Genomic DNA, 23930 nt, shown 5'->3' with positions numbered 1-23930 from the left:
TATCCTTTTGCAGACTGAATGATTATAAATTGTTATTATCTTGATTACGACATTAACATATGTAGCAAAGATTTTATGAATGGAGCTCGTTTAGAGCAGTGCCCTGTGTCCTCTGTGATTATGTTCGTACGTTTGGTAGCTTTCTGCAACGTGTCGCGAACATTTTCATTTTTCAGCGTTTCGTTGCTCGGCGAAAAGAGTGTCCGCTCGAAAGTTGCCAGTTCTAACGTATTACGGTTCAAAGAGTTCTCTTGTTTTGACAAATAAATGTTTTCGTTGTTCGTTGCCATCGAATTGATGCATGGTATGCGTTAATTGGAGCTTTTCGTGTTGTAAAAATAAACAGAAGGTTGAGATTTCCCCTTTGAAAGGAAAGAACTGCAGGTTTGGCTAAGATAAAAAGAGAGAAAAGAAGATTGAGAATTAATTCAATTCGTTAATACTACGCTTTAGTTAATTAGTACTTTATATTAAATATAATTCGACCAAGATCAGGTAATTCTTTCATGAAATATGTTATCACGATTTGACTGAAATCTTAATTCTAGCTGAATTAGAATTTTTGTTATTTCTTTTGCCACAACTTCCTTTATTTTAAATTAATATTAAGTAGAATCCATCCACCAATAGAAAATCTAATTTAATATAATTCCATTTCACAATTCAGTTTAATTTAAATTGAAAACACAGTTGCTAATGCAAAGCAAAGTAGATGAGTTCAACGTAATTTGATGTGAAACAAGATTTTGTTCGTATGTATTGAAACTTTAAATATCAAATATTCATGTAACTAATAACTTAATCTAAATCAAATTCTGTATGATCACTTCTTCGTGATATAAGTCAAGTTTCTTCATTAAATAATTTTCTAATTAACTTTTATTAAAGTAATGTCAAAGTATTGTATACAAAATTGTTTAGTTTTTTGCTACTATTGCCGAATTCTGTTCGCTTGTCTTCTGTCGAAATATCGCACTGATAGAGAGAAACATAAAAAATTAATTCGTTTAATTGAAGAATAGAGTTACAACATATTCGGCAATTCAATTTCCGCGATCATTATTCTAACGAAAAAATCGCATTCTTCCGACTTAGCCAGCCGCAGAATACAATTTCATAAAGCCAGTGTCACCGACAACTCTATATTGCTTCTCTACTTCTTCATACGCGTTTTGGTAAAACAATTAAAACATTGATTCGCACAGAAACTCACCGAATATTAAAACGATTTAGATATTCAAATCAGCCAACTAGATTTTTCTAATTGCATTTACCATTCTCCATTTTTTAATTTCCGAGCAAAATTTATAAACAGCTTGTCTGTTGCCAATTGTGTAACACATTTAATCGTCAGTGGAATAATGTATGAAATGAAAGCAAATTTCAGTAAAGAGATATATTCCATTAGGATATTGGACTTAATTGTATATAAAATGAATAGAGTGTCTTTGTAAAAAAACATATTTTTCACAAATATGTATGTATTGATAGCTGTGTAAATTTCGTAGCTTTCGTAGTTTTATTTATTTTCCACTATGATATTCTCTAACATTAAGCGTTATATTCTTATTAGAGCATAGGTACATTCATGGATTATAATCTATTAATTCATTATTTTTCATTGTATTTCGTAAAAAACATCCATCACACAGTAATGAGTATAACGAAAAATATAACAATCGAACTTCTTCGTTCGTATACCATTCATTCTATTTTTATGTTTCGTTGTTCTTCGCAATTAGCTATAAACAGCCAGCCAATCGTAATTTTTATGATTTAAAGCAGTGGATTTGGAAATTGTATTACGGGACGAGCATATGTTGCATTGTATTTTCCATTAGACACACCAACGCAATTTTTAAATTTACTTCTTTAAATCTGAATTAAATAATTAAAGACAAATGAAAAAAAATTCTAGTAGAAGTAATAAAAGTTCGAAATTTTCCGCAAGTTAGTATATTTTATATGATACAAAATCTCATGATATGATTAGTTAACTCCACGCTAAATTTCAAAAGCGACGCTTTACATCCGCGACGTAAGCTCGTCTCCATCTGGCGGCCTCATCGGAAAAACTCTCGAGCTTTCAAGTTCCCGCGTAAGCTTTCAACTGGTGTTGCCATCTGGACGAATCACGACGAACCGGTTTTATGTTTATAAATAATCCATTTTGCAGCTGAATAGTTGCTTCGTGGTTTAACGTCGATCGTCCATTGGCCTCGTAAATTCATTTAAAAATTCATTCTCATGGGACTTGTCTCTCGAATGTTCGAATCTTGAGCATATTAACTTGATGTCAGGACCAGAACCCTCGGTTCCTTGACTTTGTTGAAGCAGAGTCTACTGACCTTTGTTAAATTGGTTGTTTGCTTTTCTTCTGCTTGAATTAGAAAGATGAACTCTCTGGATCTATGGAGAACATCATTATGGGGTCTGTTGAGTAACATATATTCCATTGTAAGGGAATTTCTTGAATCTTACTGAAAGAGTAAACAAAAATTGAAGTTAGTTTTATTTTATTCTTTACGTTTCGCAATTTCGAATAGCTGGAAATAATTATTTTGTCTTCTCGATAAAAGGCCATTGTATAGATTTGCATCTTTAAGATACGTTTTAATTTATTCGATTTTTACTTCATTTCGATTTTAACAATTCCTACTTTACTAAATTCTAGCAAGTTTACATACGGAAATGCTAAAAAATTGAACTCACCTGGAATTAACAAAAATTAAACTATGATATCAATACATCTGCAAAGATAAAAATATTTATAGACGAGAGCAAGATTTGGGAAATTAATGCAATAAAATCAGAGTTTTCACGTGTTAAAATCTAATATAAGAAATTCGAGTATAACCAGATTCATTCGAAAAAGGACGATATCTCGGCCAATTAATACAATAAAATCAGAGTTTTCACGTGTTAAAATCTAATATAAGAAATTCGAGTATAATCAGATTTATTCGAAAAAGGACGATATCTCGACACAATATTGTTACTAAACACGCGCAAATCCATTATAAATTTAATTGACAAAAATTAAGTCATCGTTTGAGAAGAATCCCATTCCTCTCATCTGTTCACCCAGCTGTCCTTATTACTTTCGAACTACTAGATCGAATATAGAGATATTTACGTACAACTATTTTCTGTGGCAATTGCCAAAGAAGCTTCACACGATTTACGAAGAGGATTTGCACTTGGCTAGCTTCGTCTCGTAATTTCGCTGGTTTTCTTCCAGACCATCGTTTCCAGAATATCGTGGTGGCGTCGTCGCAACGACTTTCAAATCAGGTTACGGATGAAAAATATCGCCTTCTGCAATGCAAATTCGTTGTAAATATCAAGACGAGTCACAAGCTTAAGTCCCTGTACGATTCGTGCAAATTGCCTGTAAGGAATTTTTGAAGTCAACGCTACTATGTTCCACTGTTAGAATCTATCCTGCTGATAATCGTGCTTTTCAGAAGCCAAACTTTGCTTTTCGTAAATTTCTCATCTTGAAAATTATCTAGGTTCGCGATTAACATTCTTGAAAAATAAATATTCTGATCGAACGAGTTTGTTTATCGTAGATAGGTGGCATAATAATAATGCATAGTAAATTAGGCATATTCAAAGCAATAATATTTTCGTAAGGAAATCGCTTCTCTCTGTTTTTCAATGTTCCAATTGATCACCGTGGCTTTTGAATGGATTAATTAATGGTTCTTCGAGTGTACGGGCAAAGGTAAACGAGTTAACGGGTAAAGGTAAACGATATAAGCTGCATAAGAATTTATAGATTCTCATCTAGTGTTTATCTTGGTGAACGATCAAAGGAAATTGTACGGATTATTTTTAATTTGCTACCAAAAATAGACGTTTTCGTGGAAGGAAACCGGGAGAAAACGATTCTATAAATCTATTTTATCGGTTTATAATAAAAACCTACTTTATTTTGATTTAGACGAGATTTTTATATACATTGATTTATGTTTAGTAGATTCATATTGCAGAAAACGAAAACGATTTGGCAAATCTACTTTATTACGTGTTAAAGCAATATTTTTATCTTCGTCGAGATTCGTGTTATTCGCAAAATTATGCAACTTCATGAACGTCGCAGACAACACTATTTTACGTGAATTAAAATATCGTAATCCTCGCTTATTGTGTCTTGGGCTTTCAATATATCAGCGTTGAGTTTTTTTAAACTAGAAATCTTTAAAATAGAAAGAAAAAGGGTGTGTGCGGCGAGAGATCGGAGATTTATTCGCACGTAACGTTCATAAAGTTCGAAATAACTTTCGAACATTTATTTTTGTCTATATAGTATACTTGCGTTTCTTCTTTTTATTCAAACTTCAAAATATTACGTGGACGCGCCTTCGTTTGCAAGGAATCGCGAAGAAATCTAAAATACAATTAAATCCAAACGCATATTATTCGTTTGAAATGAAACCGAGATAAGATTCGCCGTTATAAAGTAGAAAAGACAGAAATCTGGAGTTTAAGACGATAAAAGACGCGAATTTACAAAACCACCGAGCAGGTGGCATAAAGGCGTGTCGTTGTATGCGTGTTTCAAAAGAGAGATGGTATAAGCCGCTGAGAAGGTGAAAATAAAAATCTCAGCCATTAAACCCGAAGAAAGGGTAACTCGACTAACGCAGAAAGAAAGCTTGAAAAGTAAGAAAATGGAAACGTACGAAGGGAGGATTCAGCGAGGCGAGAGAGGTCAGAGACGTGTCGAGTCAGAAAATAGATGAGACACGAAACAGAATTTTCCGCGGCAAAGTCCAGACAAAAAGGAACGAAGAAAATTGACGTACGCCGTTGGCATCATAGAGTCGCAGAGGAAATAAGATATATCTAATAAACAGAAAGAAAATTTCATGAGTCGATGCCGCGAAGTTTTTCGTCATTTATCTGTCTTCCTAACTATTTCTTGAATTTGATTTCAAAAATTTCTACATTCCACTTTTCTATCACTTATGTTCGTACCTTTTTGACTTGATAACCAGAATAATTTCAATCGGCTTCTCGATCATAGCTCGAGAGCATACGCTATAAAATAGAAGTAGATTAATTTCCATACGCACTCATGAATCTAAATAGATTCTAACAATAAGTGAAATTTCATGCTTGAACTTCTATTCTCTGGATTCTTATTTTTATTGGAAAAAGTTTCAAGTAACTGACTCGAATAATGAACGCATAATGTATTAGAGATATCGACAAGTTGACATTTTGCAAATCGAGTGCGATAAAAGACAAAGGTCGGACACAAAGGCTCCAGTTTATCTATGGAAGGTTACAAATATTGTTCATCTTCTATATTTTTCTTTTTCATAAAATCAGAATGGGATATATTTACAATCTACTCGATTCCATATCCATTGCGAAGATAATTCGCTACAAGATTGGAAGACAAAATAAGCGACTTTTGTGCGGAGAGTTAAAGGAGTTTGGCTCGTGATGTGAAGCTTCCTATCGTGATGACATCGACGCATCGATACCTTATTAGTAATTGATTTGTTAGACGCTGAACAAAACGAGATATATTCTTTCCCATTATTCTTCTACGTTTTTGAGTAGGAAAATAATCTAATACTTTAAGAGTTTCTGACGCGCAAACGGGCTACTAGTTGTAATCAATAAACGATATAATTAGGATTTCGCTCAAAAAATAATAACGACGTAGTCAGTGAATTATGGCAGGGAATAAAAAATTCAATTAGAAGAAAACTGTTTCATGAATATGCAAGTAATACTACATGGACGAAACTACGTTTTAATAATTAACCATTTTATCACCGTTACTACTAATTATTGTGGAACGTATTTTAATTAAAACACCGTTAACATTTAGTGATGCAGTTATAAAATTTTCATACGTACAATTACATGATATTAAAACGCGAAATATCGTCGCATCTATTTCCATCAATTCTCTGTTTCATTTTTTCTTTACGTGACGACAATTCCAGTGGGATTTTTATTATAATACGCTTTTTTTAGATGCGACCAAAAATAACTGAGGTTAAGTGATAATATTTTTGTGCGGAAATCGTAATATTTCGTTGCGGATGGAAGAATGTTGTACCTGTTTATTTAAGACGTTCATATACAAATCGGTAGTACTTGTATTTTTATTTTTATATTCGTTCCGTTGATCTATAATTATTATGATGCCAAGCTATGAATATTTATCGTTGCCGTAAACGAATTCTTAAAGGAAGGATCGAAATAAAAAACAATAAAAATAGTGCATAAATTAACGTATAAAGTACCTTCGAAACAGATTAAATAAGAGATTCGCAAGTAAGCTATTTCCAAGGTATTTGCTATAGTAGCGTAAATTGCTGCGAATTACCCTACTGCAACGTGTTGTTCCTCTCCCATGAAACATGACTCGAAAAATTCAAATAAAAAATTACAACTGCTAAAACCTTTATATCAAACCAAGAATTCTCTTGCTCAAGAATTATAAAATTGAATCAATAATGCCAACTGAGTCGCTGAAAAAATAGAAGATCATTATAACGGCTGATGTCGTTATAAATAGTCAATTAAAAGAAAAATGTTACCAATCACCGAGAATTCAGATTTCAACAAACGATACCATTTTCGTCATTCAAACCATCGTACAAAACATTTAAACAAACTAGTCTTCTCCAAAGACTATAGAATTCAGTCGATGTTTTCAATCCATTCTAGTCGTTGATACGCCTATGAGCAATCAATTAAAAAAGACAAACAAAAATTGTTCTTCGTTTACGTATCACAAAAAAAAAGTAGATAGAAAAGGAAAAGGATTTCAATAAACTACACTATTTTCCTTGTGAAGGCGCTCGTCCAACAATTTCACTCGGTCCCTGGCCGACAAAAGGCTGCCTTTCAGAGAACGAACGCATATAATGGCCATAAATTCGGTGACGGCGCGTTGCGATCGTAAACGACGTCGATGTCTTATGAGTTCATTCACGTTGCCGCTGCTGTCAACGAGCCAGTTCCACACAGGAATCCGATTTACGAACGCGTAACGTCGATATTTGATTTATTCGGCCGGATCCGCGTGGCCGAAATAGAGATCCGCGTTCTCCATTATTCTTTACGCGTTTCGATCTGCGTCACCGCCCCACCTTGCTTCTCTGTTTGTTTCGTTTTTCAGCCCCGGACGGTGCGAGCCTTTGTCCGCGAGCGAAGCTCGCAATCAACGCCCTTTGTCTCCCTTAAACTCGACCGGCGTTGAAAACTCGACGTGTCGCGCTCGATGAGAACCATCGGCCGTTTTCAGTGATAAATTCCGATCGAAATTCATCGCGGGACAGTGCCGCCTATACGGATTGTATACGAGCGTGGAAATTGATTTGCGCGCCAGGGGTTGATTGTAAGTAAAAGAAAAATGCAGTAATTGGTCACGTTTGAAACGATAGAGAGGCGCGGCTGATGGCCGCTGTGCTTTCGAAGCGTCGTGCGTTTGTGTAATTTGCGTGGTATGGATGACTCTTTTTTAGTAATTTTCAAAGGGGATAGAATTGTACGGTAGGAATTTTTTGCGACAGGTCCAGCGAAAATGAAATTATCGACGAAAATCGGATCTGATTATTTCGACTCGATTTATTAGAGATATTTATTTAACAGGTTTACGGTGGAATTTAGAATTTAAAGAAAGCAGGTGCGGAACTTTGCCGTTTATAAACAAATATTTGTAATAATGTGTCAAACTTATACGCATAAATATGCATCTAAAACAACAATACGCTCTTTATCAAATCCACAGAATCGATCGAACAAAATCTCGACAATGAGTTTCGTTCGATAATCCCTTGACATTGTGCGTTCCATCCTCGAATCCATCCTCGAGAGTAGCAGCGTCTGAGGGGTAGTCGCGTAGCTCTTCGTCGTGTACCGTCGTCACGAGACGTCGTGGTGGCCATCGTCGTCCTAATTATACGTGTTTCTCCGTATTTCTGGAATTAGACTGAGGATGGGGCGCGGTGCGGTTGACTCTCTCGCGGTAAAGCGGAGGCGTGCTTCTGAAGCTCAGTCGCGCGTGATCCACCTCGAATCGCGCATTCATCCTGCACGAAGAAGCTACTTTCGTGAACAACTTCGTCGCGCCTTCGCAGCAATCAGGCTCGTCCGATGGGGCGTCCACGTAGGTATCGATCCGTGCCCCGAGTACCGATCGATCGTCGATCCTGCTGATCGAGGAACCTTCTCGACTTCGTCCTTTACGCTCCTAATATCTCAATATTAGAATTTCCTTTCTCTTTCTAATATTTTCTATTATTTTCACTTACAATCGTATAAATATTTCTTCTATGTGATAAAATTAAATTACTATAAAATTAGAGTTCTATGTTAGATGTAGAGTTTAATAACCGAATACAATACTTCTGATAAATATAACGAGTCTTTGGATAAAAAGATGAACGTGAAAGTGTCTGAAAATAAAAATAGAAATTAGGTTTGAAGAAAGTATCAAGTTAGAGTACTTGGAACAGAGGCTACAGAGATCTCAGATATTTTAGAGGTGTTCCTCGATCACGCTATCGATATCTACGAGAGAGTCTACCGCTGAGAGATATTCGTTCGAGAAGCAAGACCGTTCGAGTGCGTATCGTGATTCAGTGAGAGAGTTACAATCTTTCTTCTCCGCACGATCGTTCACCAACGCGATCTCAGTGTAGTTTAAGTTGTGAAACGCGAAGAGGATCGCAAACAGTCGCCATGGCAACCACGCAAGTCTTCCAGGACTGGGACTCGCCCCATGATACCATCAGCTCCATGACCAGGTCAAGCACTCGTAAAACTACCACCACTACTACAACCAGGCGAGAGGTAAGATTATTTTAGGTCAAAATAGTGATGACAAAAAGGAGAGTGATAAGAATAATAGCTAGAGATAAAGATTGCACGATAAAATTATGCGTTAATTCTATTTTCCATTGATGCACGGTTCATATTCGATAGAGGATAGTTTTGGATCGTAGAGTGGGTTAGCTGTGAATTTATTTAAAACGCAGAGTAAGTTTGGATGCTGGTAAGCCAGCTGTTTACCGTTGCATGCGTGTTTCTGGTTAACTAGACGATGTAGGCTGTTATGTAGAAATTGTGAACGCAATTTCTGCAGTTTCGCAACAGCTGAAACTAGGTCTTGTGATGGTTTCTGGAGACGATTGTTTTGGAGATAGGAGGCCTATTTTAAATATCGTTAGGGTACACATTAATTATGCGAATAAAATTATAAGTTTAGAAGCTTCTTCACTTTCGTTACTGTGCCACAATCACATAAATTTCATAAGAAATTCTGAAATGACTAATTAAAGTACCGTAAGCTTGGAAACTTCGAGAAATAATAAATTTAGTGAATTTAATGAAAGAGTTTCGTGTAGAAGCTAGTATATAATTCTTTATAAGGAGTTTCTTTCTTCTTTTTGGAGTTTGATAAAACAAACCTAGATTGCCTGCGAAGCATGAAAATATATGTTTTCCTGTGGAGGATTAAATTATCGCGTGTGGATTGGCTATAAGCGATATCCTCGGAACCTGCAAGGCATGCACAAAATCCAAATCGATGTTATGCCGCGTGAGTGCAGCCTAAAATTAGAAGCATCCGCGATCAAACACAGCTAATCTGATTCTCGGAAAATTTCAAGTAACATTGCACGATTTTCGTACGACACATCATTCCGTTCTGACAGTTTTGTCGGAAAATTGTACGAGCGGGCAGTGTTTAACGTTACATAATTCTGCCTCCTGATATGATCCAACAAATTAAACTCGAAACATATTGCAGTCGGATTGCCTAAAACGTAGCATGAAAATAGCGTTTGCTTCTGCTTGTTGGTCACGATACGGGCAAGCACAGATTAGCTTCCGGTTTCTGTCTCGACCTCGAACATTTTCCACCAGGAAGAAACATCGAGTCTCGAGTGGTGCACGCTTCATCTTCTCGTAAAATACGCGATTGTCGTTGTTGACGGATGACTGTCTGACCAGTAGCCCGAGCATAACATTGCGTTTACGTGAAAACCAGACGATTGAGAGAAATTTTTAGAGGAGTGGGTGGTATGAAAGAAATTTTCTTTAAGAATCTTCCTATGAGGATGTAGCTAAGATTAATTTTTTTTCAATTAATATCTTTTCTATTGTTTGAGGTACTCTTGAAATATTAAAATATGTACATTGTATGAAAGTTGGACTGCCAAAGGATTTTCTGTGAATCAATGTAGAATAAAAACTAAGCATGAGTTGTATTTTATAGGCGGTTTTTAATAATGTACACTATGATGGAATCTACATTGTTGTTATTTCTTTTTATTCTTGAAGAAAAGATTGCTATTTTCAGATAAAAGATGTTACTTTTCCATTCTCTTAGTTTCTTGTTTCCTTCCATTTGTAGCTTTCGTATAATTATATCAAGCTTACCTTTTTTTACTATTCTATTCATTTTTTATAATTCCTTGCGATTTTATTAGGCATAAATCATATGTGCATTTTGTTCCGAGTCAATCTGTAGAAACCACCTCGATGTACTAAGAACATTATTAAATATAGTTATTAAATTCAGTATCACGAAAATGGGGTATAAACTTTCAGAGAAGATTCTAGTTTAAACAATCAAGAAATAAACCATTTTTAAATTCTACCGAAAAAACGGTGGAAAGTAAATAAAATACGGAGCGTCTTGTACAAGTGTGTGTTTAATATCGTTCCCTCTATTCGATCGTGCGTTCGTTTATGAAAAAACCAAATTTATTTGCGCCGTTCCGAGGAGTTTTAATTAACAATATCTCATTCTGCATCAAAAAGTATCTCATCGAAGCGATGGATTTATATATTTCCTCTGCTCTATTTATTTGTTTGTAGTTTCAGCATCGCTATATATACTGCGCATGACTGTCCAGAAAATAAAGTTGTTATAATTATAACAATACAACCGTGACCGAACAATTCGCTCAATTATTTGCGTAACTTAACCGAGCTTTTGGAAGCGATGTTCTCTGCGAGCTCCTGCGTACATAGGAGCGTTGCCAGGACCCAAGGCCGATCTGCCTCCCCGACTAAAATCGTGATAAACACCCGTGAAAATCGTGAACACGATGAGTAATCTCGTCTCTGCTGGCCGTCTGCTTTTTTACATATTTTCCGCCGCTTATAGTCCATTTCCACGAAGACCGAAAGATATAAAACGTTCTAACGAATTTCGTGTGAAATCTCTTAACATTTCGAAAAACACATTTTCTTGCAAGTATCCGTTGCTCGTAATATACAATGGCATGCGAAAGTTATCAATCAGGTAAATGTTTGCTTTATATTATATTAAAGAATTTTTGTATCAATGTGTCTTGTAATGTTAGTAAGAATTTTAACGTTGGTATTATTAATTTTAATATCAAAGAAACACATAATTATAGAACTATTTTTCCAATGTGTTAGTTTATTTTAGTTGTCATTCTAGAAATTCTTTCAGATATCAATTTTGGAATATACATATGCGAAGCGAAATATTTATCTGATCAGACACTTTTACACATCATTGTATATTCGAGAACATATATTCCACAGGAATAGAAGCTTGGATAGCATTTTATAAACATGTTAAACACGAAGGGTAGCAGCTAAGATAGATATATGTTTGTTTATATAATTTTATATTTTTTAAATTCTAATTTGAACTGAAACAAGCTCGAAATGTTTAGTATAGGAAAATTACTATTACTTACTACACGGTGAACAGGCGAAATCTAATATGAAATGTTATTATTCGAACGATGATTGGGTTTGGATTTTGCTCGCGTGATGATTTGTTTATTAAACGATGTTCATACGTCTATTGGCAGATTCAATCACATTATTTCAAGATCTCGTCACGCGTAGTTTATATTTGAAGAAAGCACTGAAACTAGAAAAGAAATGGACGTTGTTCGTAAGAGTAGGTATCAACAAATTTAATGTGAGATTAATTAGAATGATCGATCCATATCTTGTTTTGTAATTACAGTAAAAAAATGAAAATCTTTCCCTAATGCATCTGGTTGATGTATAAAAAATTCAAACACCTCGGTATCAATATAGATTTTGATTTCATTACAATGCCGTATAGAATGTCTTAATTCGATTTTTTAATGTATTTTTTGATTAAGAGTTGTGTGTAACAACAAATTATATCTTTTGTTGTACATTTTGTATGAAAGAGAAATTAGCAGCCTAAATCGAAATTTCACACAGAGGAGTTTATCTTGTATTTTGCATAATACGCATAAAACAATGACATAATTGCATCAAAAATAAATGTGTAAATAAGGAATCATGAGCAATAATAGAAAGTTTGTCAAGGATTTTGCAAGAATTATTATTTACGATACATTTAAGACATTGTTCGACAGTGTACGTACATCGTATGCTTTCTATGCATCTTCCAAGCATGTTTGTATTATCGTTGCCAATTTCGAGGTCAATTTTAAACGACATCATAAATAAATATTATTAATGTTGTTGGATGGTGTGCACAGTAATTTAATGATAATGATAGATCGGAATTCGGAGCAGTGGAACGATGCCATTGTTGGTTAGGCATGCGGGCATATGATTTTTAGAATGTCACAGTCGTCGACGTGAAAATGTTAGTCATCCTAGGACAGGTCTTAATTTATATTAGCGTTGTTTGAAAATATTTGTTGTTAATATTATACAATATCGCGGATGATAATTTCTTGAAGGAAATATAGCAGAATGCTTCAAAATTTTTCAAAAATTTAGTTTTCGCGCCTTCTATGACAGTACTTTTGTATTAGTACATAACTGTGAACAATTTTGGGATATCGATTGGTACTGCTTCCAGTTTTTAAACGATAATTCGATCGTCGAAAATTTACGAGCAGGACGAGTTTAATTTTCAGACGAGGTTTTACTTTCCAGACGAGGATATACGCGTAATAAAATAATATACATAAATGAATTATGTATGAAACATAAGAAACGTATGAATACTTTTTAACAATAATTTAATTTGTAATACCACGAAATACTGTTTCACTAAAACTTAACAAATCGACAATCTTCTATTGTAGCATCTACCGACTACGTTCAACTGTGTTTAAAGAAAGATATACGCGACCTTACTTTTCATTTTTAGTCGCTGGACAAATAAATCTCCCGTTTTTACAAATTTAAGTTTTGAGAAAGAAGGAGAGAAAACGTCTGATGAATAATACTTTTGGAAAATAACCGCTAGAGCAACGTTCTTAGTCGACCAACCTTGATGATTCACAACGATATACATTCGCTCTATTACACGCTTTTTATATCTTTCACTTCGTTCTCTCTGTTCTAATGTTCTCAAAACACGTGTTTCAATGAACGTTCTCGTTTTAGGAGACATCGAAAACTTCCTAAACGAAGCAAAGCCCATTCAGCGGCGGAAATTGTGGAAATTCCTCGCGTTTGATACACGTGTTTCGAATTAAAGCTATTAATTTTGCAACATGGTGGAAAACATTGTAGAATCGATAAGAAGTGTGGCGATGTTACACGTCCTTTCTATTTCGGTTTCAACTTCTGTATACATTTGCTGTTTTCTTTGGATGATTTTCTATGAGTTACAGATGTTTACTATGGCTGTATCGATGAGATGAATAATCCTTTTCTGTTTGCTGTCTATACAGTTACACATGCCTGCTCTGCTATTTTAGATTAGTTACAAGCATCGCACGAAATTTTCCAATTTCACTTCTATAGCTTACCTGTTGCGATTTAGAACAGACGTTGCTATATTCTAACATCCTGACATTTAAAATTTGTTACATTTAGTACGCAAAACCGATCCCTTTTATTCTTTGCATTCGATTTTCAATTCCTTTGTTATGGTTTATCTGTGCTGTATCATTTTGGAACATTTTGAAGTGTAGGGAATATTTTGACACGAATGTTCGAAGAGATCAATTTCTTTTATCTGTATCAGTATTCATTACTGGTCATTTCATTGTCTTCATAAAATTCGAAATATCCTGCATTTTCTCTCTACCTATTATTGTGGCTATGTTATCGCTTATGTTACAATGCAATAAATTATAGAATTCTAAGTGCATCGCCAAAGATCAAGCGTAGATTGCCATGTTATATAGAATTATTCAGTTTAAATCGCAATTTCTTGCGCAAAATTAAAGTTGTACGTTGTATTCACGGCAAAGTGCCATTCTAGCCTTATCCTTAATCATATGACGCAACGTACAATTTTTGGAAGAAATCTTGACGTTGATATATTTTTCATTGCACACGGTATACATATTTCCTGTACGATATTAAATTCATTGCATTTCGTATCTGCATCTTTTTCTACCAAGTCGTTGCACTTTTTTCGGTAAATTCGATATTTCTCACGATGATCGAATAACTAATGATCCCTCTATCGTTTTTACTTAAAGAAATGTTCTTAAATATTATTGTAAAATGATATGAATTAGCCCATAACGTTATTGGATTGTAGAATTACGAAGGATTTTTTAATTATTAATTGTTATGCTCGCGAGGACATTTGGAATTGTTATACATAACAACAATTTTTTTATAAATATTCTGTCAACGTTGTTTATAGTATAAGATGTATTTATTGTGATTATTGTAAAATGATATGAATTAGCCCATAACGTTATTGGATTGTTGAATTACGAAGGATTTTTTAATTATTAGTTGTTATGCTCGCGAGGAAATTTGGAATTGTTATATGCAATGACAATTTTTTATAAATATTCTGTTAACGTTGTTTATAGTATAAGATGTATGCACGTATGTTGTACATGATGTAATAATGAATTATATGAGACACTTCTTAGCTTTGTTTTATGATAGGATACCACACTCTTGGCGTAGATTGTGATTCACGTGTGACGAGTCACACTCGTGACGAAGTTTAATTTTGGTTCACAAACTCGGGGAATGATGAACACATGTTCCGTATAGTATATCGATGTTCTTCGTTCATTCAAGTGTTACAGTAGGAAACGTTATGAACCCTACTGTATGCACATACACGTGTAAGATGACTCATAAGTCAAGGGGTGGATTGGGTTAGAGAAAGATAGATAGAAACGAATATAAATAGAACTCTTTTATTAGAATACTTTTTAAATATACGAAAGTAGGCAAAGATCATCAGGTGATTCCCTAATGTCGTACCTTGACTTTCTAATCACAGAGTTATATAATAATCAAATATTTGAAATTCAAAAATCTTACCAATTTTCTGAAACAGAAATTCAAAGATTGGCAAATTGATAAAATAGCCCTAGAAAATAACCGATAATACGCAATCCATTAATAGTAGTTTTTATGCATCTATAGAAAATTTGACAGTGATAAATTGCACGAAACGTACATAATATGAAAAAATATATAAAATATGCAAATTACAGTGCTTTCTGTAGTACTTGTCAGATAAAAACATCTCTTTACCGGGGCTCTACCTTTTTAATCATCTCCTCGAAGATATGAATTTGCATAAAAATTCAATCTGTTCATTGATAATAAACGTGAAATTAAATTACGCTTTATACAGCATCAGGCAGATATTTAAAATATAATGAAGACTGCACCGGTGGTAACATTTCTGGAGAAATGAACTCGAAGCAATGGAAGGAATTTCTTGCACCGATGACAGTTTTCGTTTGTAGGGACGATCACTTTCAGAAAGGGAATGAGTTGGCTTATTGCGGGAGGGTAACGCTGTCAGACGTAAACGATTATTTCAAGTGGACGCATCGCGACGGCGAAAGACGCGTAGCCGAGGCCTCTGGAAATAGAAGAGTGACACAAGAGTGAAGGCCTGCGGCGTACGAGAGCCGCGAATGCACCGTAAAGTTGCTTATTTTAAATAGGAGCAACGTCGACGCGATCTGCCTGCTCTCACGAAGGCTCCGCCGATGGAAATAGCAGAGGCCGTTTAATGAATTATCCGTTACGTTTGCGCGTGTTCGTTTCGAGATCGTAAACAGTGAATCGGGACCCTCCATTACCTTCCGCAATTCCAGCAAATCACGAGATCTTTCGGCTCTTTCTTAATCCTCTGTAAGAACGAAGAATGTTTCCTTGAATGTTGATTATGAGAAAGATTGTTATGGAGTTGAAATGAATGATCTGTTTAGTGGGAATGAATGTAAATTTTGTTGCAGTGTTTGCTACTCAGAAACAATTAGTAACTTGATACTAATAGACTAAGCCAATAGTGCGATATTTGTGACGAAATTGTAATGTTAACTTTTATACTGATAAATATATAATTATATATAATTGATTACATATTATTTATTTATATTATTGATTAATAAATTATATTATTGAAAGAATGCTACACAGTTTTAGCATCTAGAACAGGTTGTGATCTTGCATTGAACGACACGTTATACTTATAGGATATTTTCATTAAGGTTATAAAATATATTTTTGTGTGCGAAATATTTCAATAGGCCTATCAACCAATGAAAATTATTCAGGTGTTAAAAGTATTTAAGCAATTCTTTTTTAGAATTGGAGAATATTCCTTTTTAAGCTTAGAAAAGCTTAGAATCAAACTTTCTGCTTATTGGAATAAATTGTTCATATTTAGAACGAACGATGAAACTGGGAAGTAAATAGAAGAAAGGAAACAATAGATAATACGATATACCATCGAGAGTGATGTAATATGAATTGTCCTCTTAATGATCTAAAAGTAAATGTGGAGATAGGAAACAATGGGTAATGTAATACTGTGAATCCAATCTTATTATTAAGAGACGAGAATGATGTAATATAAATTTTCTCTTAAGGATCATGAATGGAAACTTGATTTTAAGTATCGAATAGACGTATTTCGAGATATGTCAGAAATGTATACGATTATTGAAATAATATTACAACTGATCATTAATTAAAATATTAAGAATTTTTCGTAAAAAATTTCAAGTAAAATCGTATTTTTCTTCTTTGCATAAAATTTAAACGTATGTGCTTCGTAGATAGTAGAATTAATTTGCATTAAACACAGCAAGAATATATTAAAATTGATGAGAAAACAATGAGATAGTATCATTCGACATTTTACTACTATACCATTCTTAGGGATTTTGCATTTGGAAATTCCAATTAATTTTCTATAATGTCGTATTTCAATTTTTTATCAAAATATATATATCTGAAAATGTAAAATACCATGATTATCCCAAAAGTAACTTAAAAACTTGCTGCTGAAACTGCCTCATATAGTTTCACGTATTTGATTGTACGTAAATCAGGATGTTGAAATGGACTCCAGATAACATAATTCAGTGAGAATTCGTTTTTTCTACGTCTAAAAATAGCAATCGCTTAACTGTGCTCAATTAAGAATTTGAAAAATAACAAAATTTCTGGATCGTTACCTCGCGGTTATAAATTCAGGTCGCGACAGTAGAACGATTCCACTTGTGGTCAGACGCAGCGGCAACTTTTAGAGCATGACGGATACCTTGAATGGCCTCGAATAACCTTGCACCACAGGTCGTTGCGCTGATATTTGATCTCACTACCACTAAACCATGAAAAGAAAACGATATCCCGCAGTTAAATATTCAAACAGGTTTCAAGTTACCTATATTTACGATACATTTAGAACTAACCGATGGTAACTTGAAATCATCGATTCTAAAATTGCATCGTAATGAGGTTAGACATTATTCACTATCAGGATGATCAATCTGTAACTTTTCATAGAAATACGACAGCCTTTATAGAAATATTTCCTTCTGGAATCCTTTAGCAAACCTAGACGTCTCTTTGGAATTGATGATCCATAGATTCATCAAATTGAACATCCTCGTCTGTACAGCCAGAACGTATCCGATTGCCTGCAAGACCTCAAACTTTCGTTCTTGATTAATGAAAACCGTTTCGAAAACCGCTTTCGTTCGTCTCGCGACGATCCAAGAATTTCATCTCTGACGTCGCAATACGAAACGTGCTATCCAACCGACTTTGCCGAATTTTGAGAGTAAATTTAATCCATCTACCCAGGAACAACAGCTTTACATGTTCGGCTGAAGAGTCAATCTTCCGCGATAGTCCAAAGCAAACGCACAATAACACAGATTAGAGGAGAAAGAGATCGAAGAATCCCTTTGAGGTGCTTTATCGCACGAGAAGAAACGACGTCGCGCGTGCTTTCATGTCACAAGCTCGAGCACACGGTTGGCACGCTAATTACGTGGCTGCGGACCCTAACTACACTAGCAGCGTAACTCACAAAGAAATGTTCATCCCAGTCGCATCGCAAGACACAAGCCAGCCATCAATCACAGTCACAGTACACCGCATCTGATGTTATCTTGGCGAATCCCGGGGAAAGCGACAGGACAAGGCCCGGATGTCCCTAACTTGTGCATCTGGCAAGTCTTTCGTGGCCATAAAAGCGGCTCCGGCTCTGTGCCATTTAAACCATGGTCGGAAAAGAGCGTTCCATGAGATCCATAGTCACGGTGATAATTAAGCTGCTTTATGATGCATCGTCGAGCGGGAACGATGAATTGTCCGCGAGGATGATAAACGAACACGCGGACGAGGCACGCGGCCGAGTATTCGAGACGCAGATAAAACGCGTTCTTAGAAATCTGGAAATGTCACCGTAGCCCAACAAACGATGCTTATGATGAAATTACCGACTTTCAAGATTTCGTGGTTTCTACTGGACTTGTCCTTTAGTTAAGACCAAGAGAAAGATAAGAGCATTGTTTGTTGTTGTATCATCCTTTTCGATAAGACGACGTTAAGCCCTTATGAAGAACATAAGGAAACATGGATCTTCGATTTTGTCCGTCTCATGTGCCAAATATACATATATTTTAGTGTTGCGAAAATTTGTGTTAATCATAAGAAACAAAGTAATTTGGAACCTTGGAAAAATCGCTCGAGAAAGACAAAAAATTATTTATCCACCATTTGGTGTTTTCTTTAGCTGCGCGTCTTATACCTCGAAAGCTAATCGATACTTGCACCCACGTTTGTTAGGATTTTTCGTCTTTTTTGAAACAAGCTACCGAAGCTTGCACTAAGTTTTCTGAAACACTCTGTAAATAGCAAAAAATTAGCATGAAAGAAGTGGTGCTTAGATTATTTAATAAAGTTAACAGCTCCTACAGCTCCTACATGGATAGATTGAGGTTAGGTTGAGGTTAGGTTGGGGTTAGGATTTCAAATTGTTTTTCCATTTCGCTACGAGCTTTCGAACAAGTCAATAGAAAGGAACTCGTTTAGCCGAAAGGATTTATAGTCATGAAATTCGTATTTTCTTCGTCGTCTCGTGTTCGTTGCCTTCGCAATCGAATTGTGTGAAAAATGAAGACGTGAATCGTTCCACCAAAGACGATAGAACCCCTCTACGTAATGGAGACTGGCAGGCATGCGTGGCTGAATGAGATAAATGGCGGCCAACGCGAGCTAACATTCACCTTCCGCGATGGAATCTCGCGGCCTACCGAATCCGTGCGCGGATATTATTTGCGGTGGCCAACGTTCCGCTGCTATTACGAGCTACCAGTGAATAGTTCGGGCTATTTCGTGCGACCGTTAATGAAGAACAGGCTTTGAAGTAGCGTCGTGGGACTGGAACGGTTTATAGAAGTTGTAGCTACATTTAGAATTACTATTAATTCTTAGGCTATGTAATAAAACGAGAGAAAATTTAGAATGTAAGATTTAGAAGATTATTATGAGGATCACGTGGGAAAAATATGACGAAAGTGTCTCTGTTGATTTTTTTATTTCGACGCTAGTCGATGGTTGTAGCAGAGTATTTTAATATATTTGCGTAGGTACTTGGGAAGGAGGTTTGTTAAAACCAAAGATACGAGACTTTTAGAAACTGTTTATATATTTACGAGGTTCCATAACAAGCGAATGACACGATGTTACGAATAAATAACATTTCTGAGATATTGAAGAAAGTTTGCAAAGATGCGAATGAAGCAACGACGAGGAGAACAATATTTTGCAAATCCTTGGAATCCCTTCTCGTAGTCACAATAATGAAAAACAGAATTCGATAACTTTAATTGCTTTTGAAAATGTTATTAATGAAATGTTATGCAATAATATAAATTGTAGTATTAATAAAATGTTTCTGTCCTTAACGGGTTCAGTGGAAAGTAATAGGAGATGATACATGATACTGTTTCTTTGTGCTCCAAGTGTAATACACGTATTCATATTGTCATATTTTGAGCAATAACCGTTAGTAAACAATAAATCGTGATTTAACGCAACCTTTAAACGTAAAGTTTAAGAGGCGTAGTCTTTGGGCGCCTGTGGATGGGCAATTCGCCAAACATCGCCATTTTCGTCGAGTTTTCGTAAAATTTTGGATAAGAAATAGCATGTCGATTGATATGGAGACTACACACATGTTCCGGTCTTGCATTTATGTAAGTCCTAGCAGTAGTTTATATTATTAGCCACAATGTTCTTTTAACATAGCAAGAGACTACCGTGCATAATTCATGATTTATAACGCGTTATTTAAAATGTAAATGAAGGAAGTAAAACGCAATTGGGTTATGCAGCTAACGCTATTTTACGGTGTACGTGTAAAGTGGTAAAGTATTTTAGATATTTCATGAATAGTATAAATAATTCGATACAATTTCCTATATACTTATGTACGTATAAAAATAATATTATCTAATGTAATATTCACCTGTAAAGTTTATTTCAAATATAAATATGAAAATATCCGTTCGTTTCATGATCGATGCATTGCAATGGCAAGAACACCTTCCATAAATTGAAGAATATTTTGCACCAGTGCATGAATATTTTTCATATTGTTGGATCAATTTAGTTGAAAGCATTGAGTAAAGTTTTCAGCAAAAGAGAAATTAGAAATGAAAATTTTACTGCGATATTCTCTGCAAAAGAGAAATTAGAAATGAAAATTTTACTGCGATATTTTCTATACATTGGAGCAGTTGAACTCCTAAGAAGCATGAATAATTCTAGAAGCGCCCCAGAAACAAAATAGTATCCGTGCTTTTGTGTTATTACATTTCCAGTAAAGAGATAGTTGGCCAATGGTCGTAAACGGTTTAGTGAAATATAATGCTTGGAGTACTAAAACGCATACAACTTGGCTCTTTTCCACTCTACCGTTTAAGTATCTACTTAATTATAATGTAAATTAATATTTCAATAAAGTCCATCGTAAAAGACACAGGGTACCTCGTTTATTCTTATCGTTGTTATTTAAATATTCTGAACTTTGAAATAATATCTGCCATCAACCGAACGCAACATACTTACAAAGATATGAAAAACTTCATTTATTCTTATTGTTCGTTCATTCTTCGTTTATTTGTTATTTATATATTCCGAAGAATCAAGGCAATGTCCAAAGCTAAAAGTTACATTCATACACTAAATCTATTTTCAAATTTTTCTGTTTCAGCTTACGATATAGCTTGTAATAAATTGTAGCTTATAATAAAGATAAACGAAATCATATTTGCAAAAGTGTCATAAAATATAATTCATTACGTATTACGATGTAATACATTGCAGCTGACAAGTAAACATCGTTATGTTTGAAAGAAAAAGATAAATCGGAAGCTTTTGTTTGATGATGAAAGATGGAAGTTTCCGTATAGTATGCACCGATTTTTCCAGCGGTGACGTGCACTTGTTAGCAAATTTTCTGCATTGACAACGACGGATGTTGCTTCTCATTTGTCACCGGTTCTGTGGTATTTTGGCGATGGCCTACAAACTTTCAGCGAGATGCACGTGCTTGGAACTTAAATGTTCATTGCGATCAGCCTTGCGACTGTAAGCTCCGTCAGCTGCGTACAATATTTTAAGACGAAAGCCTCTTCAAAAGATGCGAATCGTTTCTTCCAGACTGTTGTATATAAAACGAAATTATTCAACGTGAAAAATGTTCATCCATCGTTCAAATTTGATATGGGCAGAATTTATTTAACTTAATAAGTGATGCTATAAACGATGTTTCAAAACTGACGCAAACATATTTATGTTTAGATATCATAGTATTTTTTTTACAAAAGAAATCTACAGATGTTCAAAATTCATCCTTTGTACCAAGCAGAATCGTTTTAAAATTACTTGAAAGATTCTGACAAAATTGTTTGGACACTTTTCCAATAGTCGAATTTCGTATTTTATTGAAAAAAAAAAGAAACAAAAATAATAATAAGATAAGCCCTTAACACAGAGGCAGAGAATTAATTTTCATTCGCATTATAAATCTTACGAGAGGGAGAGTAGCAATTCCGGTAAAATAAAGTTTACGATTGAGAAAACGATATTGCGGTTATAATTCTTTTATTTGCCGTTACCTGAAATACGTAATCTTCTATGCTGTTACGGTTCGCTTTTAAACGCGAGAATTATTGCTGCACCGTTTATTTGTCTGCTTTAGACTGTTTATATCACAGATTAGACTTGGGCAATTTTCTGAGCAAATGTACACACGCAAATTGTATTCTCCTTAGAATTTGAACTGTGAATATTTCAATAATTTCATATCTAGTTCTCCTTTCGATCTTTCCTTTCGATTTTATATTAAGCATTTTTCGAAAATGTAAAAGACCTTCTCCATCGTTGAGACAGCAACGAGATTGAAATATACAAATTCGATGATCGCGACACGTTTAAAAGTCATCGTACGGTTTCGCCCAAGTCTACGATTCGCGGAACGCCATACCAAATCCTGCGTCTTAGTAGAATCTAAAATAGAATCTCGCAAAAATCATCACGCAAAATTTCAACGTCTATCCGAGTACCCGTCAAACGAATTCGCTTCTCGGTTCCTCGTCGAAAAAACAGCGAGAACAGCACGTGCGCGATTTTCCGCGTCAAAGTACACGACATCTGGCACAGAATTCGAGCAGAAATAACGCGAGAGAAATGAAGAGAAAGAAGCGACGTGTATTACGCAACCGAGTTTACATATGTAAGTATGGTTGCGTGATTTTTTCGCCGCGAAACGCAGGAGCAAGTTTCGCTGTTCGCTCGAACAGTGTCGAGCATGAGCCAGGAAGAAGACGGATCCTTTTACCATGACGAATGGTTGGTGGAGATAGATTGCTAGAAACTCGTTAATTCGACATCGGTACAAAGTTTCGACCCGTTGGCATGTGACGATACCTGGCACATATTCTTTGGCGCTCGACATTGCGAGCGTTTTGCTTTTCTTCCAGTCGACACGATTAAAATCCCATTTAACACGTTCCGCATCTCAGAAGAAATTTCAACGGAATTGTGAACGAAAGACAAGAATATATGGCGTAATTTTTGGACAGATGAACCTCGTTTTGGAGAATTTTTATGTTCGAATATTTTGAAGTCTGGAACATAAAAATTTTATTCAGGCGAAAGGTTTCAGATTTCAATATTCTTTTATTGTATCGGTTGATTTAAAATATTCATATAGCAGAGATGCATCTCGAATACTTACGCGGATTTATCATAGAAGAAATAGATGACTTTGATGAATCTATGCCGATTCATTACAGAACACCGTGCCAAACTACAAATTTATCGTTGAATAAGCGTAGGCTCTAACGATAAGCTTCAGAAGCGAACTAACTTTTTATCAGCAGTTCGATTAATTTGTTTCGCTTCGATTGAAAGTATTAATGTTGCACTATACTACGACAAATTTGATAAATTCCAGTTTTAAATTCATTTTACTTTAATGAACAATTTTTGCAAAAGTAAAATTTCTATGGAACTTTATAATTATGAAATTTAGAAATTTTTATCGACGATGCGATCCATTTGCATAAATACATTCTTCAGCGCCAGCGCGCAGTCATGCATGATGCTAGCTGATTCGAAATAATTTACAAAAAACTAGCCTTCGAAATTGAATATAAAGAAAATTAACTGCGAATTCCACCTAGAATATGAAATTT

The 23930-nt window shown here is 35.0% G+C and overlaps 1 protein-coding gene and 1 long non-coding RNA gene across 15 annotated transcripts in view; one reads left to right on the top strand and one right to left on the bottom strand.

The window, feature by feature from the left end:
• LOC126920015 (tropomodulin) overlaps positions 1 to 23930 on the top strand; it is a 118819-nt gene that overhangs the window by 26852 nt on the left and 68037 nt on the right. The window contains exons 1-2 of one of the 14 annotated variants that reach the window (XM_050729860.1): positions 8051 to 8146; positions 8523 to 8832. The exons of 12 other annotated variants lie outside the window; for them this stretch is intronic. In XM_050729860.1, coding sequence (XP_050585817.1) covers positions 8722 to 8832 — 111 coding nt within the window. In that variant the 5' untranslated portion in view covers positions 8051 to 8146; positions 8523 to 8721. Of the gene's footprint in view, positions 1 to 8044; positions 8833 to 23930 lie in introns of those variants that run through there. One more of the 14 variants, XM_050729857.1, reaches the window with a different exon arrangement.
• The window catches only part of LOC126920033 (uncharacterized), a 76407-nt gene continuing 54723 nt past the window's right edge, over positions 2247 to 23930 (bottom strand). The window contains exons 2-5 of the long non-coding RNA XR_007711869.1: positions 4987 to 5049; positions 3141 to 3318; positions 2713 to 2750; positions 2247 to 2480 (exon numbers count right to left, since the gene is read on the bottom strand). This is a non-coding gene — a long non-coding RNA (uncharacterized LOC126920033). The remainder of the gene's footprint in view (positions 2481 to 2712; positions 2751 to 3140; positions 3319 to 4986; positions 5050 to 23930) is intronic.

Source organism: Bombus affinis, chromosome 9 (genome assembly GCF_024516045.1).
Source record: "Bombus affinis isolate iyBomAffi1 chromosome 9, iyBomAffi1.2, whole genome shotgun sequence".
Lineage (NCBI taxonomy): Eukaryota > Metazoa > Arthropoda > Insecta > Hymenoptera > Apidae > Bombus > Bombus affinis.
Note: the sequence above shows the minus strand (reverse complement) of the source record. Positions and strands in the feature narration are given on the sequence as shown.